Genomic DNA, 19,473 nt, shown 5'->3' on the forward strand with positions numbered 1-19,473 from the left:
ATCATTTTGTGGCAGTATGAACACAGGAAGACCCAGACAGATTACAGTAACCAATATAATCTGAAACTACAGCCTCCATAATCTGTCTTAGATCTGACTGGGAAAGATAGGTTTTTTTTCTTGCCTGATCACACATTACTAAAAGCTTTTAATCTTTTTTTTTTTTTAATCACATTATTCTGAAACTCCGAGAAAAGGTTATCAGTCTATCCAAACTGAACTACATGACTGCAAAGATACTGCAAAACTGTAGAACCAAAACTATGACGTGATCTATCTTTTCTGCCTAACCATAGAATCATGTTCTTCTCAGGATTAATTTTTCAGGTGATTATCAAATAACCACCGAGCAACAAACTTAAAACAATCCTCCTTGCTCGAATAGCTTCCTGCAGCATGAAAATCTGCACATATAAAATGCTCTAGACTCATTTATAATAACCTTTCCCAGAGAAGACAGGAAAACATTAAACCAGTGGTTCCCAAACCTGGTCCTGCCCAAAACATGTCCAAGCCATGCCCCACTGCCATATGGGTCTATTGCAGTTTTAAACGTCCATACCTGCCTTTATAAAATTGGGATTTGGGCGCCCTCGCAATATGGATGTTTAAATGCTGGTTTTCAGACATCCAAAACCTGAATGGAGCTTCTAAAATAAGCACCTAACCAACCAGAATCCCAGTGTTAGTTATTCTAAAATCACTAGCACTGGAGAAGTGGCCTACTGGTTAGAGCACTGGTCTTGCAATCTAGAGGTGGTCGGTTCAAATCCCGCTGCTGCTCCTTGTGATCTTGGCCAAGTCACTTAACCTTCCATTGCCTGAGGTACAAACTTAGATTGTGAGCCCTCCTGGGACAGAGAAATATCCAAAGTACCTGAATGTAACTCACCTTGAGCTACTACTGAAAAAGGTGTGAGGAAAATCTAAATAAATAAATAAATAAATAAAAAGAGCTGCATTTCACTGGGACCTGCAGAAGTATATTCTGCACTTAAGAATAGAAAGAAGAATATTAATGCTTGCCAATGATGCCTCCTAATGAATATACATGACATAAATCTGCATATATTGGAAACCTAATATTCTACTAAGAAAAGTAGGTGGGGAACAGCCTTCATAGAATTCATGCTTAGTGTGCATCATCTCAACGCCTAACTGTGGGCAATCTATACAGAATTCCCCCCATAATGTGTATTTGACAGGTGAGCATGGTTTCTAATCAAACTGAGAGATGTTATGTATTTGTAATTATTTTGCACGATTTTTATCTATATATTTTAACTTGTATGTAGCATAATGCATGTTTACATTTTGTAATCTGAATGTACTATAATGTTTATTTGTACACTGCTTTGGACCCACGAAAGAATTAGTGGTTAGATTAGATGTACAGAGTCTGAGTGGAACATGGGTTAGACTGACAGTAGTACACATGACTTACACATCTATCTCTAGCATTTAGGTGTGAGCATTGCTCTATGAAAAGGCATACGTGCTTTTGCCTAAGTGCATGGTAATATTAGTATTCTATAAAGGAAAGAAGGCACTTACTTTCCTTACATAGATGCCCCGTAGGGCACTATGTTAGGTGCAAAGATGGCAGATAACGGTAGGTCATTGTTAAAAACTCATTTGCTTTCCCGACGAGTAGAACATGGAGTTGACCCAACAGTGGCATGCGGTCTCTTGTACTGTTGATTTTATGTTCAATTTTTGTGCCCCTTTTAGGGTTTTATTGTAAACCGTTTTGATTGTTTCTGAAAGGCAGTATATCAAGCACCAAACAGAACTGGAACTAGAGGACATGAATTGAGGTTGAAGGGGGCCAACTCAGGAATAATGTCAGGAAGTATTTTTTCACTAAGAGGGTGGTAGATATCTGAAATGCCCTCCCGCATGAGGAGGTGGTGGAGATGAAAATGGTAATGGGATTCAAAAATGTGTGGGATAAACATAAAGAAATAGAAGGAATGGATTCAAAGCAGCTTAGCAGAGGTTAGGTGGCAACACCAATAATTGGGAAGCAAAGCTAGTGTTAGGCAGACTTCTATGGTCTGTGCCCTGATCGTGGCTGAATAGATTTGGATGGGTTGGAGTGGAGTTTTAGAACAAGGACCATGCCTGGCAGACTTCTAAGGTCTATGCCCTGAAAATGGCAAGAACAAATCAAGATCAGGTAAACATACCTTATGTAATGAGTTTATCTTGTTGGACAGACTGCATGGACTATACAGGTCTTTTATCTGCTATCATCTACTATGTTACTATCCTGTTTTAGGAAACAAGCACCTCTTCTAGTTTTGCATTGCTACTTCTCTTTCTGTATTAGGTGTGTAGTTTCTGTGCTGGAGTCTCTCTCAGTCTGGATTGTTCTGTCTTCTCAACAAGAGGCGTAATGGAGCTGTTGTAATATGTAAAATGTTATCTTTCACGATAGGATTTATGATGTTCAGCCTTGGGAGTTAGGGCTGTAATTCAATAGTAAGTTTGCTATATAGTTTAGTTTTTTTGCAGGATTGTGAGTTACCATCGCTATCACCAATCCTCTTCAACCTAATGATGACCCCACTAGCCAAGTCCTTATCCAACCAAGGCCTTAACTCCTTCATCTATGCAGACGATGTCACAATTTACATTCCTTACAAATCTAAACTGACAGAAATCACTAACGAAATCAAGATCAGCTTGAACATCATGGACTCTGCTTAAAACTCACCTCTTCAAGGCTGCTTTCGGCACCTAACCTTTCGTGAAATATAGTATGCCCTATGAGACGGACTCTACACTTGTCTTTAGATTGTAAGCTCCTTGAGCAGGGACTGTCCTTCCATGTTAAATTGTACAGCGCTGCGTAACCCTAGTAGCGCTTTAGAAATGTTAAGTAGTAGTAGTAGTAGTAAATGCATTTCAAGTAAAACTCAACAAAGAAAAAACACACTGTCTTATCCTCGCATCCCAACACAGCGCAGACAACCCCACAATTATCAACACCCCAGATTACACCTTCCCTATCTCAGACAGCCTGAAAATCCTTGGCGTTACATTGGACCACAATCTAACACTAGACAGCCAAGTGATACAACAAAGAAAATGTTCCACTCAATGTGGAAACTCAAACGCGTGAAACAATTCTTCCCGAGGGAAACATTTTGCAACCTGATACAATCAATGGTACTAAGCCATTTAGACCACTGTAATGGAATATATGCGTGATGCAAAGAACAAACATTAAAGAAACTTCAGACCACTCAAAACACGGAAGCTAGACTTATCTTTGGAAAAACGTGATTTGAAAGCGCAAAACCACTCTGCGAAAAACCACACTGGCTCCCAATCAAAGAACGCATTGCTTTCAAAATCTGCACTCTGGTTCACAAAATTATCTACGGTGAAGCCCCGGGATACATGACAGACCTGATAGACCTACCAACTAGAAACACATCCGAATCAACATGAACGTACCTAAATCTGCACTACCCAAGCTGCAAAGGACTCAAATACAAATCAACTTATACATCCAGTGTCTCCTACATAAGCACACAACTGTGGAATGCATTACCAAAAGCCTTGAAAACTACGAACGACTACCTAAACTTCCAGAAAAAACTAAAATCTAACCTGTTTAAAAAGGCATACCCTACCAATCCAACATAAATACCTGATCTCTGCAACACAACAAAACTAAAGTACGTGAAGAACATAACACAACTCTTCCGTTGTACGATTCCCTAGTGTGGCTGTGCCACATGAACTTTATCTTACCACAACATCACTTTGTATTTGTTTAAACCGGAGTTAGCAAACGCCTCTCCAGTACTATGTAAGCCACATTGAGCCTACAAATAGGTGGGAAAATGTGGGATACAAATGTAATAAATAAATAAATACTTGTCTGGCAATGAAAGGAGTGCTGCTGCTGCATCACAATCGGAATTTTTTTTGGGGGGGGGGAGGGTGTTGTAGTAGATTGTTGTAAAAGGAAACATCTTGCTCAGCTGTTGGGGAATATGGGATGTGTGTTATAAAATTGAGAGGTGTGGGATTTAATCTCTCTCTAATGTAATCTGCAATGTAAAAAGAAACTGAACTTATTTCTCTTGGGTCGTCAGCAACGTTCTTCATGCTTTTCCTCCTACCTTTCTTTCCATCATCCCTTCCAACAGCTCGGAACAGGAAGCTCTCAGGTCGATGGGGGGATCCGCCGCTTGATGGAGCTACAAGACTAGAGTTTGGCAGGGAAAGGTGCACTGAAAATCACAGATGAAGGGAGTGGAAAAGAAGCAAAGAGAAAAATAAGTAGCAAACAATGGAAGGCACTTAACAATTCCAAACAGGATATCAGGAATGCAGTTCTCAAAGAATTAAATGGCAACAATGAAAAAAATGACAGGTATTATGGCAATGCATTAAATGAATGGCTATAACAAGGAAATACTTTACAAACATTCCTTATATTCAATCCCTCCAACTTCCTTCTTTTTCCGTGGGGCAGAGAGCGCCTTGCACTGTCTTCCTGTGCTTGCTTTGTGACATCCAGACATCAAGAATTTTTACTTCACAATTACCTGAAGAACACAGGCTGGAAACACAGCCAATACAAAGGCAGTGGGTGCCCTAGGTAAACATACTTCCCACAACTAACTTTCATGCTCTTAGCCTGCAGCCCCCACCCTCCAAGATTTTGATACTTGAACTCAGCAATCATGATAATCACACAAAAATCCTATACAAATTCAGGTTAAATTATGTGCTGATGGCTCTTTGAATCTGTATGGTTGTCAAGACCTATTGTTTTGCTTAGGTTGCAGCTGTTGCCCTAGGCAACTGGCTAGTCTTGCCTAATGGTTGAGCCGGCCCTGACTAGACATCAAGCAGTGTCCGTCCTGCCTTGTCTAACAGTGCCAGAGAAAGACAGCTCTTACTGCACTAGTCTATATACTATACAGAAATGATGTGCCCCAGGAAAGGAAGGACAGCACACAGTCATGCATGCAACAAGTCACCTTCCTGGGACCTGATTTAGTCCCAGATTGAAAGTGAGCACAGTACCACAGAGCCTGGACTGACTTTCAGTACATTAGGGAATTAACAGTCTTTACTGAAAGGTGAATTTCACATCTCTTTGATTATTTTACCTTATAAGCCATATGTAGAATAATTTTAGTGCTTCTGTGCCCAGCTGCCTTACACACTGGGGGGCCTGATGCACAAAGCTTACCGGGATGGGAATGTTTGCTTTAGACTGGTTGTAGCCAGTCAAAAGCAAACGTTATTTAGCCAGTAATGCACAAAGGGGTTTTCCGTGGCTCTAACGTGCCATGCCATTAGCAGCCACTGATAAAGTATTCTAATGAGCATCCAGGTAATGCACAGCTCCAGAGCGCCTAGCTCTAACAAATACATTTTACAGCTGCTCTGGAGCTGTCAGAGAGGAGTGAAGCATAAGCAGACAACTGCAAATGCTGTCTTGCTTGTGCTCCCTACCTCCTCTCGTGCAAGCAATTCTCTGGTGGTCCAGTGGACCCCCGACCTCCCCATGCCTCCCGACTGCCCCCCCCCCCAACAAAATTCCCCCAGCAAATGACCCTGGTGGTTTAGTAACCTCCCCTTCTCCTCCACTATACCTTAAAAAAGTTGGGCAAGAGCAACACCTCCTAAATCCTGCCCAGCCGCTTTCAAAATGGCAGCACCCAGCCCCTGTTAAATAGTAGTAGTAGTACAGTCCACTGGACCACTAGGGAATTTTGTTGGGAGAGGGGGAGTCAGGAGGCATGACGAGGTCTGGAGTCCACTGGACCACTAGAGAATTGCTTGCAAGGTGGGGGGGTCACGAAGGCATGAGGTAGGGAGCACAAGCAGGCAACCTTTGCAGCTGCTTGCTTGTGCTTCCCTCCTCTTCAATAGTTCCAGAGCAGCTGTAAAATTTGCTCATTAGAGCTAGGCACTCTGGAGCTGTGCATCACCTGGACGGGGTCACTAGTTCACCAGGGTCATTTGCTGGGGTGTGGGAAGGGGACGGTCCAACAGCAACTGATGTACAAAGGGGGATCAGTGCATCTCATCTGCATGTGATCCCCTTTGTGCACTGGTCACTGTTTGCGACTCGGTAAATTTTACCGATGCAGCCATATTTTATGGCTACCTTTGTGCAATGGGCCCTCGGTTACGGTTATAGCGAAGGGCAGTGACGTACCTAGCTTGCTTGCCACCTAGGGCGGGTCACCGCTGTGTCCCCCCCTGAGACGAGTCACACCCCCACCCCTGAAGCGCATCATCCCCCACTCCTCCTCTTAGCAAAGGGGTGCATGGAGCACTTGCATGGTTGTTGGCTCCGCCGGTCCCCTAGCCCTTAACAGGAAGTAACATCAGAGGAGGCAGGGGACCGGAGGAGCAGATAACCACGTGACTGCACCTGGGACGTCCCTCCCTTGGTACGCTACTGGCAAAGGACTGTGTAAGGGAACTGTCCTCAGCTTCAAGAAAAGGATGCAGCTAGTGTGTAGGTTTTCAGTATAGCAAAGTCCCACTTGACATGTAATAGCACAAGAAAGCAACAGGCTCCCCCCCCCCAAAAAAAAAAAAAATTGTAGTGCTCTTCCTACCACCAGTTTTTCTTTCCCCATCCCTTACCTGTTTGCAAAGTGGGTGAAGCTGGTGACATGGCAAGTCGGTCATCATTCTGCAGATAAACAGATAAAAGGGTACAGGATTTGTACAAATCAAGAGATGTGAGCAGCAGTGCAAGTGTAACTGGCAGTTTTTATAGTTTGTTTCAATTTGCTAGAGTGAAAATTTTGATAAATATAATACAGGGAAGGGAGCTCTGAGGACATAGGTCTGCTGGGGGTCGTGGGGAAGGCCAGAGAGACTACGTCCATGTAGTACATGATGGAGTCCTGATGAAATAATTGACAGCATAATGGATATCACCAGTGTAATACTCTTACTTTGAAGGGCCAAGTCTTCTTAATGGAATCCATAGGAAATGAATTAAGTATAAAGTTTAATTTGTTAACCTGATATAATGTCTTTTATCTGTTTACCAAAGTGGTTTACAATAAAAACAGTAGCAAGCCAGAGAGGGCAAGGAAATGACAAATATAATTAATCAAACATGAGAGAGGAAGACAAGGCACAGTGATATTAAAAAAAAAAACTACTTCCAAGTATACCCTAATGGAACTCACTCTGCACCAACATTAAAAAAAAGTCAGTGAAATAGACAACTTTTAACTGCATAAAAAAATAATTAAAAGGGGAAGCAGGTATCATGAACCCAGGCGATGTCTTCTAACAGGAGTCTTGGGTTTGCTTTCTACTTTGCTGAAACACTCTTTCCTTCTCTTGTCAGACAATTAAAGTGATTCTGGTATAGATGAGATGACTCCCTTTTGGATACCTGAAGGGATCCCTGCCTAAACCACTGCAATAAAGACACCGCAGAGAGGGAAGGCCGAGCAACCAGCCACATGGTGCGACCGCGCGGAGTGGTGGAACAGAGAAGCGCCGCGCACAAAACGGAGACAATCGTTGACCACCGCCCTTCGACTCAGGCAGCCGGTCACCAATGCAGCCCTCTCGACAGCGCCCTAGATCTACACATCTAACTGTGAGTAAAACCAGGCTTTTCTAACCAATCAACCCGCTCACCACTCCATAGAGCATCAAAGCCACCCAGGCCGCATAGCCAACATCCTATGAATAAGGACCAACAACACAACCATAAAACCTGATCACCTAACAGCCCAAAAGCGAACTAACACCAAAATGAAGACTGCCAAATTGCTCCTAACAATTTACTCCTTATCCTTAATTCACCACACACTAACCACCACACACTAACCACCCCTCTCACAGATACCAACTACATACCAACAATACACAACCTCTACAGACTACATAGATAAAATACATCTCACCAAAACAACAACAACCAAAACAATGGAAGAACTACTATACGCGGACAAAATTAATACAAAGAAAGGATACAATAAACCCACACTACAAGAGAATAGACAGCTAACAAAAATCAACACAACTTCGAACCTAACTGACGCTTACCAAACAATTCAAGTGGGATACATAAACGCCAGATCAATAGTCAATAAAACAACAGACTGGATCACAGCAGATAATCTCGACCTACTATTCATCAGCGAAACCTGGATCCACGATCATAATGACCCCATAATTTTAGATCTATGCCCTCCAGGCTACAAAATCACTCATTGGACAAGAAAAGAAAAAAGAGGAGTAGGCATAGCACTAATCCATAGATCGCACTTCACTGTAGCAACAACAGCTGAGTCCATAACACCCCAACTTGAAATCGCCTCCGTTTGAATCCACCATACAACCATGCTGGACCACCTAAACGCTGTCCTGTTTTATAGACCACCAGGTAACTGGTATGAATGCCAACCACACTTCATGGATTTCATATCAAACACCTGTGTATCTAACTCCAATCTACTTATAATAGGGGACATAAAACTACACCTAGAAGACCCTAACTTAACCAATGCACACGAACGCAAGGATTTCCTCCAACTATGGGACCTTAACTGGCCAAATATGCAAATAACCCATGTCAAAGGACACACACTCGACCTCAACACACACAAACTGTCCTCAGACCTAAACCTAATACTAACAGATACAAAATGGACAGACAAACCATGGTCAGACCACCAGCTATTCGTTTGGTGTCCTGTACGGACATCACCTTCTAACCTCATTTACATCCAAGGTTGTATGCCAGTTCTATTATTGCTAAAGGGTAATAACAGGAAGCCTGATTTTAGGGCCTGACCCCAGGGTTTAATGTGCGTTCACTCTAATTATCTGATAAGAACCTTTGTCTTTTATTTTTCTGAGTTATCTTGCATATAAGTTTTGCACTGTTTCACTTGCTTGCAAATAAATAGCCCTTACATTATAATAACTGGCTCGTTTACTTGCTTGTCAGTTCCCGGAGCAACAGAACTTGAGATTCTTATAATTTGTGGGATAGAGTTTTAGAAATCCTGATAATAGCTACCAATACACAATTTGCTCTTCCCACTTTTACAATGCATATAAAAGCACTATACTGTATCCAGCTCCGATTACAGGTCGGTCACAAGACATACTTTATACTTATAGGAATAAATACCAGATCTATCCAGAGGATGAAGCAGAGAGGAGGAAAAGAAAAGACATCAACAAGACAGTTTCTAATAAAACATGCAAGCAGAAATCTTTTCCTGAGTAACTAGGGCTGCAAATTCTACTGTTTGTGACCCTAAGGAAAGTAACAATTCCTGCAGAATGAGACAGTTATGTAGGAAGGATACAATCAGTCAAACATAGATGAAGCCATTACATGACAGCACTAGTCTGGATCTGTTTTAGTGATATTCAATTTTATTTCACAATATTTATATCTACATATGGGAAGCTTTCAAATAAATTAAAAAGCAAAATTTTGTTCTTCACCTTTTAAGGCACTGGGATGAAAAAGGGTGTGGGGTGGGAGAAGGGTGAAGAGAGAAAGGAGATACTGGACCGGGGGGGGGGGGGCTCCAGAGACCTTACCACTGGCCCTGATTTGTTCTTTCTTCACATACTCTTGAAAACAAGCAAAGCACCAATGAGTGTGCTCTGGCTCAACTGCTCTCTCGAAGTGGGGGGGGGGGGGGGGGGGGGGGGAGGCCTCTACAGCGGACTGCATGAAGCTGTCTGGTGTATGGAAGGAGCCAAAGAAAAAAAGAAGGGGTTCACACCTTCCACAAATCCAACAAGGAAAACAAATGAAGAGTGGAAGAAAATCCAAGAAACCTGTCAGAACTCACGGAATGACAACTCCAAATAGACTTTATTAGGACCCTACACGGTCCGTGTTTCGGCTATAAAGCCTTCATCAGGGGTCTAAAAACATAACATACAAATAGAATGAGAATAATATATATGTTGAAAATTAAAAATTGAAATCATGTTAAACACAACATGCAGAATATTGTCTCAAGTAAAAGCATAACACATAACATAGGAAACAATGTCTCAAACAAAATAAAAACTGATATTTAAAAACCGATGTTTAAAAACACAGAAAATATAACATTAGCCATGTAAAATGTCCATATGCCGTCTAATGAATTTAATTTAAAACATCTTTAAATTGTATACATACACTATGGCATTTGGATGAACATTAGTTTTTAAATACCAGTTTTTATTTTGTTTGAGACATTGTTTCCTATGTTATGTGTAATATGCTTTTACTTGATTTCAATTTTTAATTTTCAACATATATATTATTCTCATTCTATTTGTATGTTATGTTTTTAGACCCCTGATGAAGGCTTTATAGCCAAAACACAGACCGAACACACACTCAAAGAACGGAAACAGCTACAAAGAAAATACAAATACAACATCAGACAAACCAAAAGAACGTACTACAAAACTATAATAGGACCAATACAAGGATACGCACAAACACTTTTCACTTGTAAACAATCTCCTAAACACCACACAGGTCACCTCAAATAGCATAGACACTCCATCGGCAACCAACCTAGCGAACTATTTCAAGGAAAAAATCATAAAGCTCCAACGCATGATACCAAGCAACACCATTGAGTACACAAGTATACTTGAATGCTTAGACCCAAAACCTGGGGAATATCCAGCCGATCGATCATGGACCAATTTTGACTTGATTTCAGCAGATGAACTCACACACTGGCTCAGAAAATATGCCAAATCTCAATGCAAACTTGACATTTGCCCTACTAGCCTAATAAGAGCCGCCCCCAAACAATTCAAAACAGACCTCACGAACCAAGTAAACTACAGACTCCTAAATGGTCTCTTCCCCATGGATAAAGGAAATATCCTTCTCACTCCGCTGCCAAAAGATGCTAAGAAAAGCACAATGGACCTAACCAACTACCGACCAGTTGCCTCTATCCCGCTCATAACAAAACTGATGGAAGGCATAGTGACGAAACAACTCATGGAATACCTAACCAAACACTCAATTCTACATGATTCTCAATCAGGATTTCGATCAAATCATAGCACTGAAACTGTACTAGTGTCTGCAAAGAATTCATTCAAAAAAACAATTGCAACCAGCAAGAACATACTCATATTACAATTCGACATGTCCAGCGCTTTCGACATGGTGGATCATGGAATATTACTAAACCTATTAGAATACTTCGGAATCGGAGGTCCAGTTCTCAAATGGTTCGAAGGATTCCTCACCACCAGATCCTACCAAGTAACAACGAATACTGACAGATCACCACCTTGGATACCGGAATGTGGAGTTCCTCAAGGATCCCCCCCCCTTTTCACCAACTATTCTCAACCTAATGATGATACCACTAGCCAAGCTACTAGCCAATCAAAACCTTAACCCCTACATATATGTTGATGATGTCACGATCTACATCCCGTTCAAAAGTGACTTAAACGAAATAACCAACGAGATCAACAAGCGCCTCCAAATCATGCACTCTTGGGCGGACTCATTCCAGTTAAAACTTAACGCAGAAAAAACTCAATGTCTAGTTCTCACTTCCCAATATAACTCAAACAAATACCCTACCGTAACCACACCATACTGCACACTTCCTATTTCAGAAAATCTGAAAATTCTCGGAGTCACTTTTGATCGAAACCTCACAGTCGATACCCATGTGAAGAATACAACGAAAAAAATGTTCTACTCGATGTGGGCTAGGAACCGATCTGACGAAGAAGGGCAACCTTCGAAAGCTAATCAAGAAATGTATTAAGTTATGTCCAATAAAAAAGGTATCATCTTATTTTCTTTTCCATGTTTTATTTTGTTTGATTTCTATTGATAACCTTAAGAGTGGACTAACACGGCTACCACACTCCTCTACTCGATGTGGAAACTCAAAAGAATAAAACCTTTTTTCCCCAAGGAACATCTTCCGCTCACTAGTACAGTCATTAGTGATAAGTCACTTGGACTACTGTAACACCCTGTACGCAGGCTGTAAAGAACAGACCATTAAAAAAACCAAACAGCCCAGAACACCGCAGCCAGACTCATTTTTGGAAAAAACTAAATACGAAAGTGCGAAGCCCCTAAGAGAGAAACTGCACTGGCTCCCGCTCAAGGAACGAATTGAGATCAAGATCTGCCTAACCGTTCACAAAATCATCCACGCAGATGCCCCACTCTATATGTTAAACCTAGTGGACTTACCGCCCAGAAACGCCAAAAGATCGGCCCACAAATTCCTCAATCTGAACTTCCCCAGCTGTAAAGGAATTAAATACAAACAGTCATATGCCACTACTTTTGCGTACAAAAGCACACAGATATGGAACGCATTACCCATGACCCTGAAAACCATGGACAATCTAACCAACTTTCGCAAATCGGTGAAGACACATCTCTTCAACAAAGCCTACTAAAGACATCCTTAATGAAACAAATCATTCCTTAAACCACTCAGGTTCATCAAAAACACCTCTCACATGACCTTACCCAACACCTTCCCATCTAAATCCTCATCTACCTTCAGCCTACTATCGATTGTATTTAAGATCATGTAATGACTACATCATAACAACACTCTGTAAGCCACATTGAGCCTGCAAAAAGGTGGGAAAATGTGGGGTACAAATGCAATAAATAAATAAATAAAAATTTTAATTTTCAACATATATATTATTCTCATTCTATTTGTATGTTATGTTTTTAGACCCCTGATGAAGGCTTTATAGCCAAAACACAGACCGTGTAGGGTCCTAATAAAGTCTATTTGGGGTTCTCATTCCGTGAGTTCTGAATGGTTTCTTGGATTGGATTTTCTTCCACTCTGCATTTGTTTTCCCCGTATGGAAGGAGCCACCACATCTGCCACATAAGATCAGACTCATGCCAAGCTGAAGGTGCAGGCAAGACTATCCAGACATCTCCTTGTTGGCTGCACCTGTGGTATGAATCAGACAGATCCCTCTGCTTCTGGCAGCAAGCCTCTCCTGGCAGTTTTGGGAAACATGGACAAACCTTTCATCATTCGAGATCTCCCCTCTACGGAAAGAACTCTTCAAGAATGGTGGATAGGACTTTGTGATCCCCTGTGGACCCACTTCCTACGCAGCCATCAATGCAGACTCCCAACTGTGCAGGTAGCACTGATTGCAACCAGTGTAAACTTTTCAAAACTGGAGCGATATGAATAGACTGGGACAGCCCAACAAAACCTACACCACACTGCATGCTGAACTATCTGCAATGCACAAAAGCGGACACCTAAATACAGAGATTTGCAGTGGTCAAAGTAAGATATAATAAGCTAGTGAATCACTGTTCTAAAATTATCAGAAGTCAGAAAACTCCTAAGCTCCCCTCGTTAATTTTAACTGATAAATGAGATTTAAAAAACACAGTGAAGAATCCAACAAGACCAAGATATCGTACTTTCCTGATGAACAGCCTTCAGTAAGCAGCACATCTGATTCTGCTCTTCACCCACTACACAATTCTTGTGTTAGTAACCTGGACAGGTAAGTGGTAAAGATCTATAGATCAGTTTCCTCAAACCAGAATCCTGCTTTGTTTATACATCCTACCCTCCATGTCCAACAAATGTGAAAAAGCTACCTCCCTTTTTATTTTCTAAACTTGTGATTACTCAACATTCAGAATACCACCTCTGCCTTCTCTGAAGTCATTTATGTGTAGCCGATTATATCCTGCTTGTCCATAAAAAATGTGAAATTATTTACCTGTTACAGTTGAAGCCATGTTGCCCCAGCTATACAAGACTGAGAAGGTACAACTGACACACAGGTGGATGAACAGATCTGGACTGTCACATAAAGATATTACCTAGATGTGGTTGATCTATCTTGCTGTGTATACACAACTTCTGTGGCAGCCAGGTAACTTCATTTTTTCCCCTAACCAGAAGCCGATTTGTATCCAGTTCTAGCACCAACTGCAGAAATCTTAGTAAATCATATTTAACTGTACAAGTGGTGTGACAAGATTTCCATATGTATAATTGGCAAAAGGTACAACATGCAGTGGCAGTTTGAGCCTATCAGTAAAGGAGGATACCCCAACACAACTTAGAACTAGACCCAACGGAGTTTAAGACACTTGACACCTCATAAATTGATAATACTAAAGTCTTTAGAGGTCCTCCTTCAGATAAAGTGGTGTGCAAGCAAGGTTTTGTCCTTCTGGCACTCTGTGGGCATGCTCTTTAAAGCAACATTTCATGTCAGAAGCCTGGAAGCTGGTTTGTTGCACAACACATCCTGTGCACATAAACCTTCTCCTCATACATGAGAGATGTCCTCTGTATTTTGTGGCACAGCTTAGGGACATTCACGGCAGTCACAACCACATGAGGAGAACAGCAGCAGCAGCTCATGGGGCAGAAGGCCCAGTAGGGGAGGACCAGACAGTCTGCACCCACATGCTCCCATAAACAGAGAAGAAAAGGACATTTGTCTACTTCCTACTATACACCCACAGACCAGCCATGATAAAATGATGTAAAGAACTCTTATTGTCTGAACACCAAATCAAGGAGGTCACCCTTGTACCTTGTAGTTATACTCAGAAAAACAAAACCAGATCCACAAAAGTGCAAATCAAACAGTAAGCTACATTTTTGGCCTTCTTTACAAGCAGTATGTGTGAAGACTACAAAAGCTACCTGGATAGTTATGAAGACAGAGGCCCAATAGTAACTGTTTCTCAGTGAAGAGAAAAAAAACGAGGCAGTGAAAGAGATAAGAAAGAAGCATCAGACTGAAGAGGAACTTCTGAGAATGTAGCTGATGCAAACATGTTACATTTCTGCAGCAAATGAGAAACAGTCATCTGTACCCATAAAGGACCCATCAGGTTAATATTGAGGGTACTAGGACTTATCCTACCACCAACGCAACAGGGACCCAATAGCAGGACTCAGCCCAAATGGAGTGAAAATCTACATAATGTGTCATTTAGAACAAAAAGCAAAGAAATTCTGTTGCAGCTCTTGGAATCTACTTGATGGGATATTATTTCTAAAGCAGCTCCGTACATTAAACATGTAGGAGACTGTCCCTGCTCAACAGAGCTTGCAATCTGTTCAAGACAAACACAGCAAATAAGGGATTAGGGAATTACTTATTGTGAGAATGATTAAAACAGACATGGGTACTGAACAAGTGAAGAGGAGTCTGGAGTTCAAAGGCAGGGCTCTCTGTGATACAGGGGCTGTTTTCATGTTGTCATTATTTCAGAAGATAAATTAATCTAAAAAAGACTTCTTGCCCCGTACAAGGTGCTTACAGCTACCTTTCCTGCAAACACTTTGGACTGTATGCCATTACTATTACTGCTGGCCACCGACATGTCTTTTTTCTTGTGTATTTTTTTTAATTAATTGTACACCACCGTGATCTTTTTGGTATAACAAATTTAATAAATTGTAAGTGTATATGGGGTTAACAGAGCTAGTTCCAATTTGTTATGGCTTGGCTTCTTTGAACCATGACTTTTCAACCTCCTCTTGATAGACTGACATGGAGACAGAAGGTGCAAATCAACTTTTGCTTCCTTCTGACACTAGCCATTTTTTTGGGTAGCCAGAGTGCAGCATTTTCTTAGATCTGTGGCCCTTTTAAGAAGAGTTACTGTAGTGGGTCCTTAAGTGGAGTGTGTTATATGTCAGCTCAGATCCTCCTCTACAGCAGCTGCTGGGTGCTGTCCTCAGAGTTAAGGAAAGGATGATTCAGTCATAACCACACCCCCCTAATTTCCAAGTGGGAGTGTTTTTGCTTTGGGGGGGGGGGGGTAGGGGTTGGTTATAACTGCCATTGGGTGGCAGAGCCAGTGGTGGGAGGGGGGGGGGGCTGGTTGGGAGGCAGGGATAGTGCTGGGCAGACTTATACGGTCTGAATTTATCTTGTTGGACAGACTGGATGGACCGTGCAGGTCTTTTTCTGCCGTCATCTACTATGTTACTATCACCCCAGCTCACTTACACACAAACGTTGTGAAAATATAGTATAAAATCTGACAATATACTGTGAACAAAGGGGAAGAACAGCATCTTGAAGTTTTCTGTTAAAAAAGCAACCTTTAATATTACTAACATTAAACAGATGGCTTGTGTTTAACCTGAAAATGCTAGCAGTTATTCATTCTGTAGATATGAACAAGCAGAAGAAAAATACCTCGAGCCAATATTTAATAATTAGATATCAAAATCACAGCAGCAATCACATGCCTGTTCATTTCTGTAAAGCATTCATACAACATAGAACACGGCTTAAATGTTAGATTACAGGAGAAAAGATATGGCCAGTTTACTGCACCATACAAGCCAGAGTTTTCTTTCACTTCCTGAACTGCAGCCCTTTTTCAGGCACATCGTGCTGCACTGTACTTTCAGGGGCAATCTTACCTGTTTTGCTCCATATTACCAAATGCTTAAAAAGTACCAAAAGTTTCAAGCACTTGCTACTCGAGTTTATTTTCTTCATTTGGGTCCTTTTTCCGTTCTTTGAAGGGCATTCTTTTGGCTCTAATAGAAACACTAATATGAGGCAAGAAACTAACACAGACTACACCTCCCAAACTGCAAAAAAATTATCTACAAAACTGTCCACTCTGCAGACTTCACTTACCTAGGAACCAAACGGTGGAACTCCTTACCACCCAAAATAAGAAATATGCAGGAATATACTAGATTCTGCAAAATCCTCAAATCATTCCTATTCAAACAAACTCTCACAAAGAACGATCATATCTCAAACAATTATTACCTGAATTGGTTATTACTCTATTTACCATTAACTTTCTCTTTACTTCATGCAGGGGCGTAGCTACGGGTGGACCCAATTTCAGTCCAGGCCCGCCCAGCGCCAGCTCCCATTGCCGGCCACTGCTGCTTTTCCTGATGAGCAGCAGTGGCCGGCGCTACAAAAAGAAGAAGCGCTCAGCTGACTGAGCTGAGCGCCAACGCTTCGCTAAGGACGAGAAAAAAATGTTTTAAAAAAAATGCGGCACTGCAGGCAGCCTCGCAGCATTGGCTGCTGGCTCTGCAGGCTCCTCCCGTCTCTTACATCACTGCCCCTGTAGCGCCGGCCACTGCTGCTCATCAGGAAAAGCAGCAGTGGCCGGCAATGGGAGCTGGGGCTGGTGGGCCTGAATGGGAGAGGGAAAATGGATGGCAGGATGGGGAGAAAGAGGAAAAATGGAAGGATGGGGAGAGAAAGAGGGAAAATGGAAGGATGGGGAGAGAAAGAGGGGAAACGGAAGGATGGGGAGAGAAAGAGGGAAAACAGATGGGAGGATGGCAGAGAAAGAGGGAAAACAGATGGGAGGATGGCAGAGAAAGAGGGAAAATGGAAGGATGGGGAGAGAAAGAGGGAAGATGCTGGATGGAAGGGTAGGGAGAAAGAGGTGACACTGGATGGAAGGATGCAGAAAGAAAGAGGGGAGACTATTGGAAGGATGGGGAGAGAGAGGGGAGACACTGGAAGGATGGGGAGAGAAAGAGGAGAGGCTGCATGGAAAGGGGGAGTAGTGAAAGATTGGAGAATAAGAGGAAGGGGCATGGGGAGAACAAGGGTGAGAAAAAGATGAAAAGCCATAAGTAGATGAAGGAAATTAAAGAATGGATAGTAAGAATGAATTAAATCTGGACACAGAGAGAGGCAGAAAAATATTGAAGAAAGCAAAGAAAAAGGAGAGAAAAATGACAAATGGCCAGGAAACCCTGGCAGAAAGAGTTAAGCGAAAACGAAGGAAAGCAGAATCTAGAGACAGGGAGCAACACAATGAGAAAAAGTAAATGGCCATACAACAAAGGTAAAGAAAATAATTTTATTTTTAATTTAGGGTAAAGTAATATGGTGTTAATAAAGTTTCAGAGACCAATACTTCCTTCCTTAGGTCAGGAGAGGATACCGTAACAGCATTATACTGACCTGAGGCAGGAGGTTTTGGCCTCTGAAAGCTCACTGAAAAGGATTAGGCTATTAAATAAATTGTCTGAAATCTGATGCACTGAAAAGCAGCACTTTACCCTGTGTGACAAATGAATCTGAGTGTGACTACATTTTGCTGGGGGGGGGGGGGGGGGGGGGGGTAGAGAGAAAATTTTGTGCCCACCCACTTTGGGTTCAGGCCCACCCAAAATTGGCAGTCTGGCTACGCCACTGACTTCATGTACAATTTCTCATTCATACTAGATTTTCTAAATGTTAAACATCCATAGCTATCCCAGTATGTTTATGATACTATATTGTACAATTGGATTCTTAATAACAATTACTTTCTTATGATTATTCTTTGTTATGTATCCTATACTGTTCATTGTAAGCCACACTGAACTCAAACTTGTTTGGGATAATGTGGGATATAACTGTCATAAATAAAGAAACAAACAGCCTCTTTCATTTTACCTTTTAACCATGCTGGCTGTCATCTGCTCTTCTTTCCACCTTTGTACATATATGGAATACATCTGGTTTGGACTTCCAACATGGTATTCTTAAACAACGTCCATGCCTGATTTCCCTTTGCAGCCGATCCTTTTAGCTTCTTTTTAATCATATTCCTCATTTTATCCTAGTCACCCTTTTGAAAATTAAATGCTGCTACAGCAGATTTCCTTAATAACGTCACTCCAGATATTAGCTCAAATTTGATCATGTTATGATCACCGTTTCCCAGTGAACCCAAAAGCATTACCTCTCGTACTATGCCCTGCATTCCACTAAGGACTAGATCTAAAACAGCCCCCCCCCCTCTTGTCGGTTCCTGAACCAGTTGCTCCAAGAAGCAGTCATTTATTATGTCTAAGAATTTTTTACCTCCCTAACACTCCCTGATGTAACATTTATCCAGTCAATTTAGGGCCAGATATTCAAAAGGAATTATTCAGATCAGCAGCTATTATCCGGATAATTCTTTTAACCAGCATGCTCTTGAGTATGTGTGGAGTGGCAAGTTATCTGGAGAAGAGCGATATTCAGCCTGTTATCCAAACAAGAGGCAGCAAAATCCAGATAGTGATACTGAATATTCGGATTACCTTTAAATGCTGACCATGGTGTTTAAATATTGACCTGTTCATTTTTAAGATGTTGTTATTTTTATTTATGAAATTGCATTTCTATTTGTTGTAGCTTAGTTTGGACAATCTTATGAGATTAGAAAGGTGGGTATTATGGTTAATTTAGTGTTTCCTCTTCCTAAATGTGGTCCAAGGATGGTCTGCTTGTGTGGCTGTGCTGAAGAATAAACACAGGTAATTTTAGACAAAAACCCCCCAAAACAAAAAAAAACAACAACTTTTGAGTAGGGTCAAAAACTTCATCCAGAGAAATCAAAGGGGAGAAAGGGTTAAGGCAAAAAGCCTGAAAGAAAAAACAAAGAAACAAAAACAGAGAAAGCCGCAGGGCAATGGCAGTGTTGGAGCTACC

The 19,473-nt window shown here is 41.5% G+C and overlaps 1 protein-coding gene across 6 annotated transcripts in view; it reads right to left on the minus strand.

The window, feature by feature from the left end:
- LRCH3 (leucine rich repeats and calponin homology domain containing 3) overlaps positions 1 to 19,473 on the minus strand; it is a 148,829-nt gene that overhangs the window by 49,211 nt on the left and 80,145 nt on the right. For all 6 annotated transcript variants that reach the window (XM_030215867.1, XM_030215869.1, XM_030215868.1 and 3 more), the window contains 2 exons: positions 6,634 to 6,682; positions 4,140 to 4,250 (listed from right to left, as the gene is read on the minus strand). In XM_030215867.1, the coding sequence (XP_030071727.1) occupies positions 4,140 to 4,250; positions 6,634 to 6,682 (160 nt within the window). The remainder of the gene's footprint in view (positions 1 to 4,139; positions 4,251 to 6,633; positions 6,683 to 19,473) is intronic.

This window comes from Microcaecilia unicolor, chromosome 10 (assembly GCF_901765095.1).
Source record: "Microcaecilia unicolor chromosome 10, aMicUni1.1, whole genome shotgun sequence".
NCBI classification, from domain to species: domain Eukaryota; kingdom Metazoa; phylum Chordata; class Amphibia; order Gymnophiona; family Siphonopidae; genus Microcaecilia; species Microcaecilia unicolor.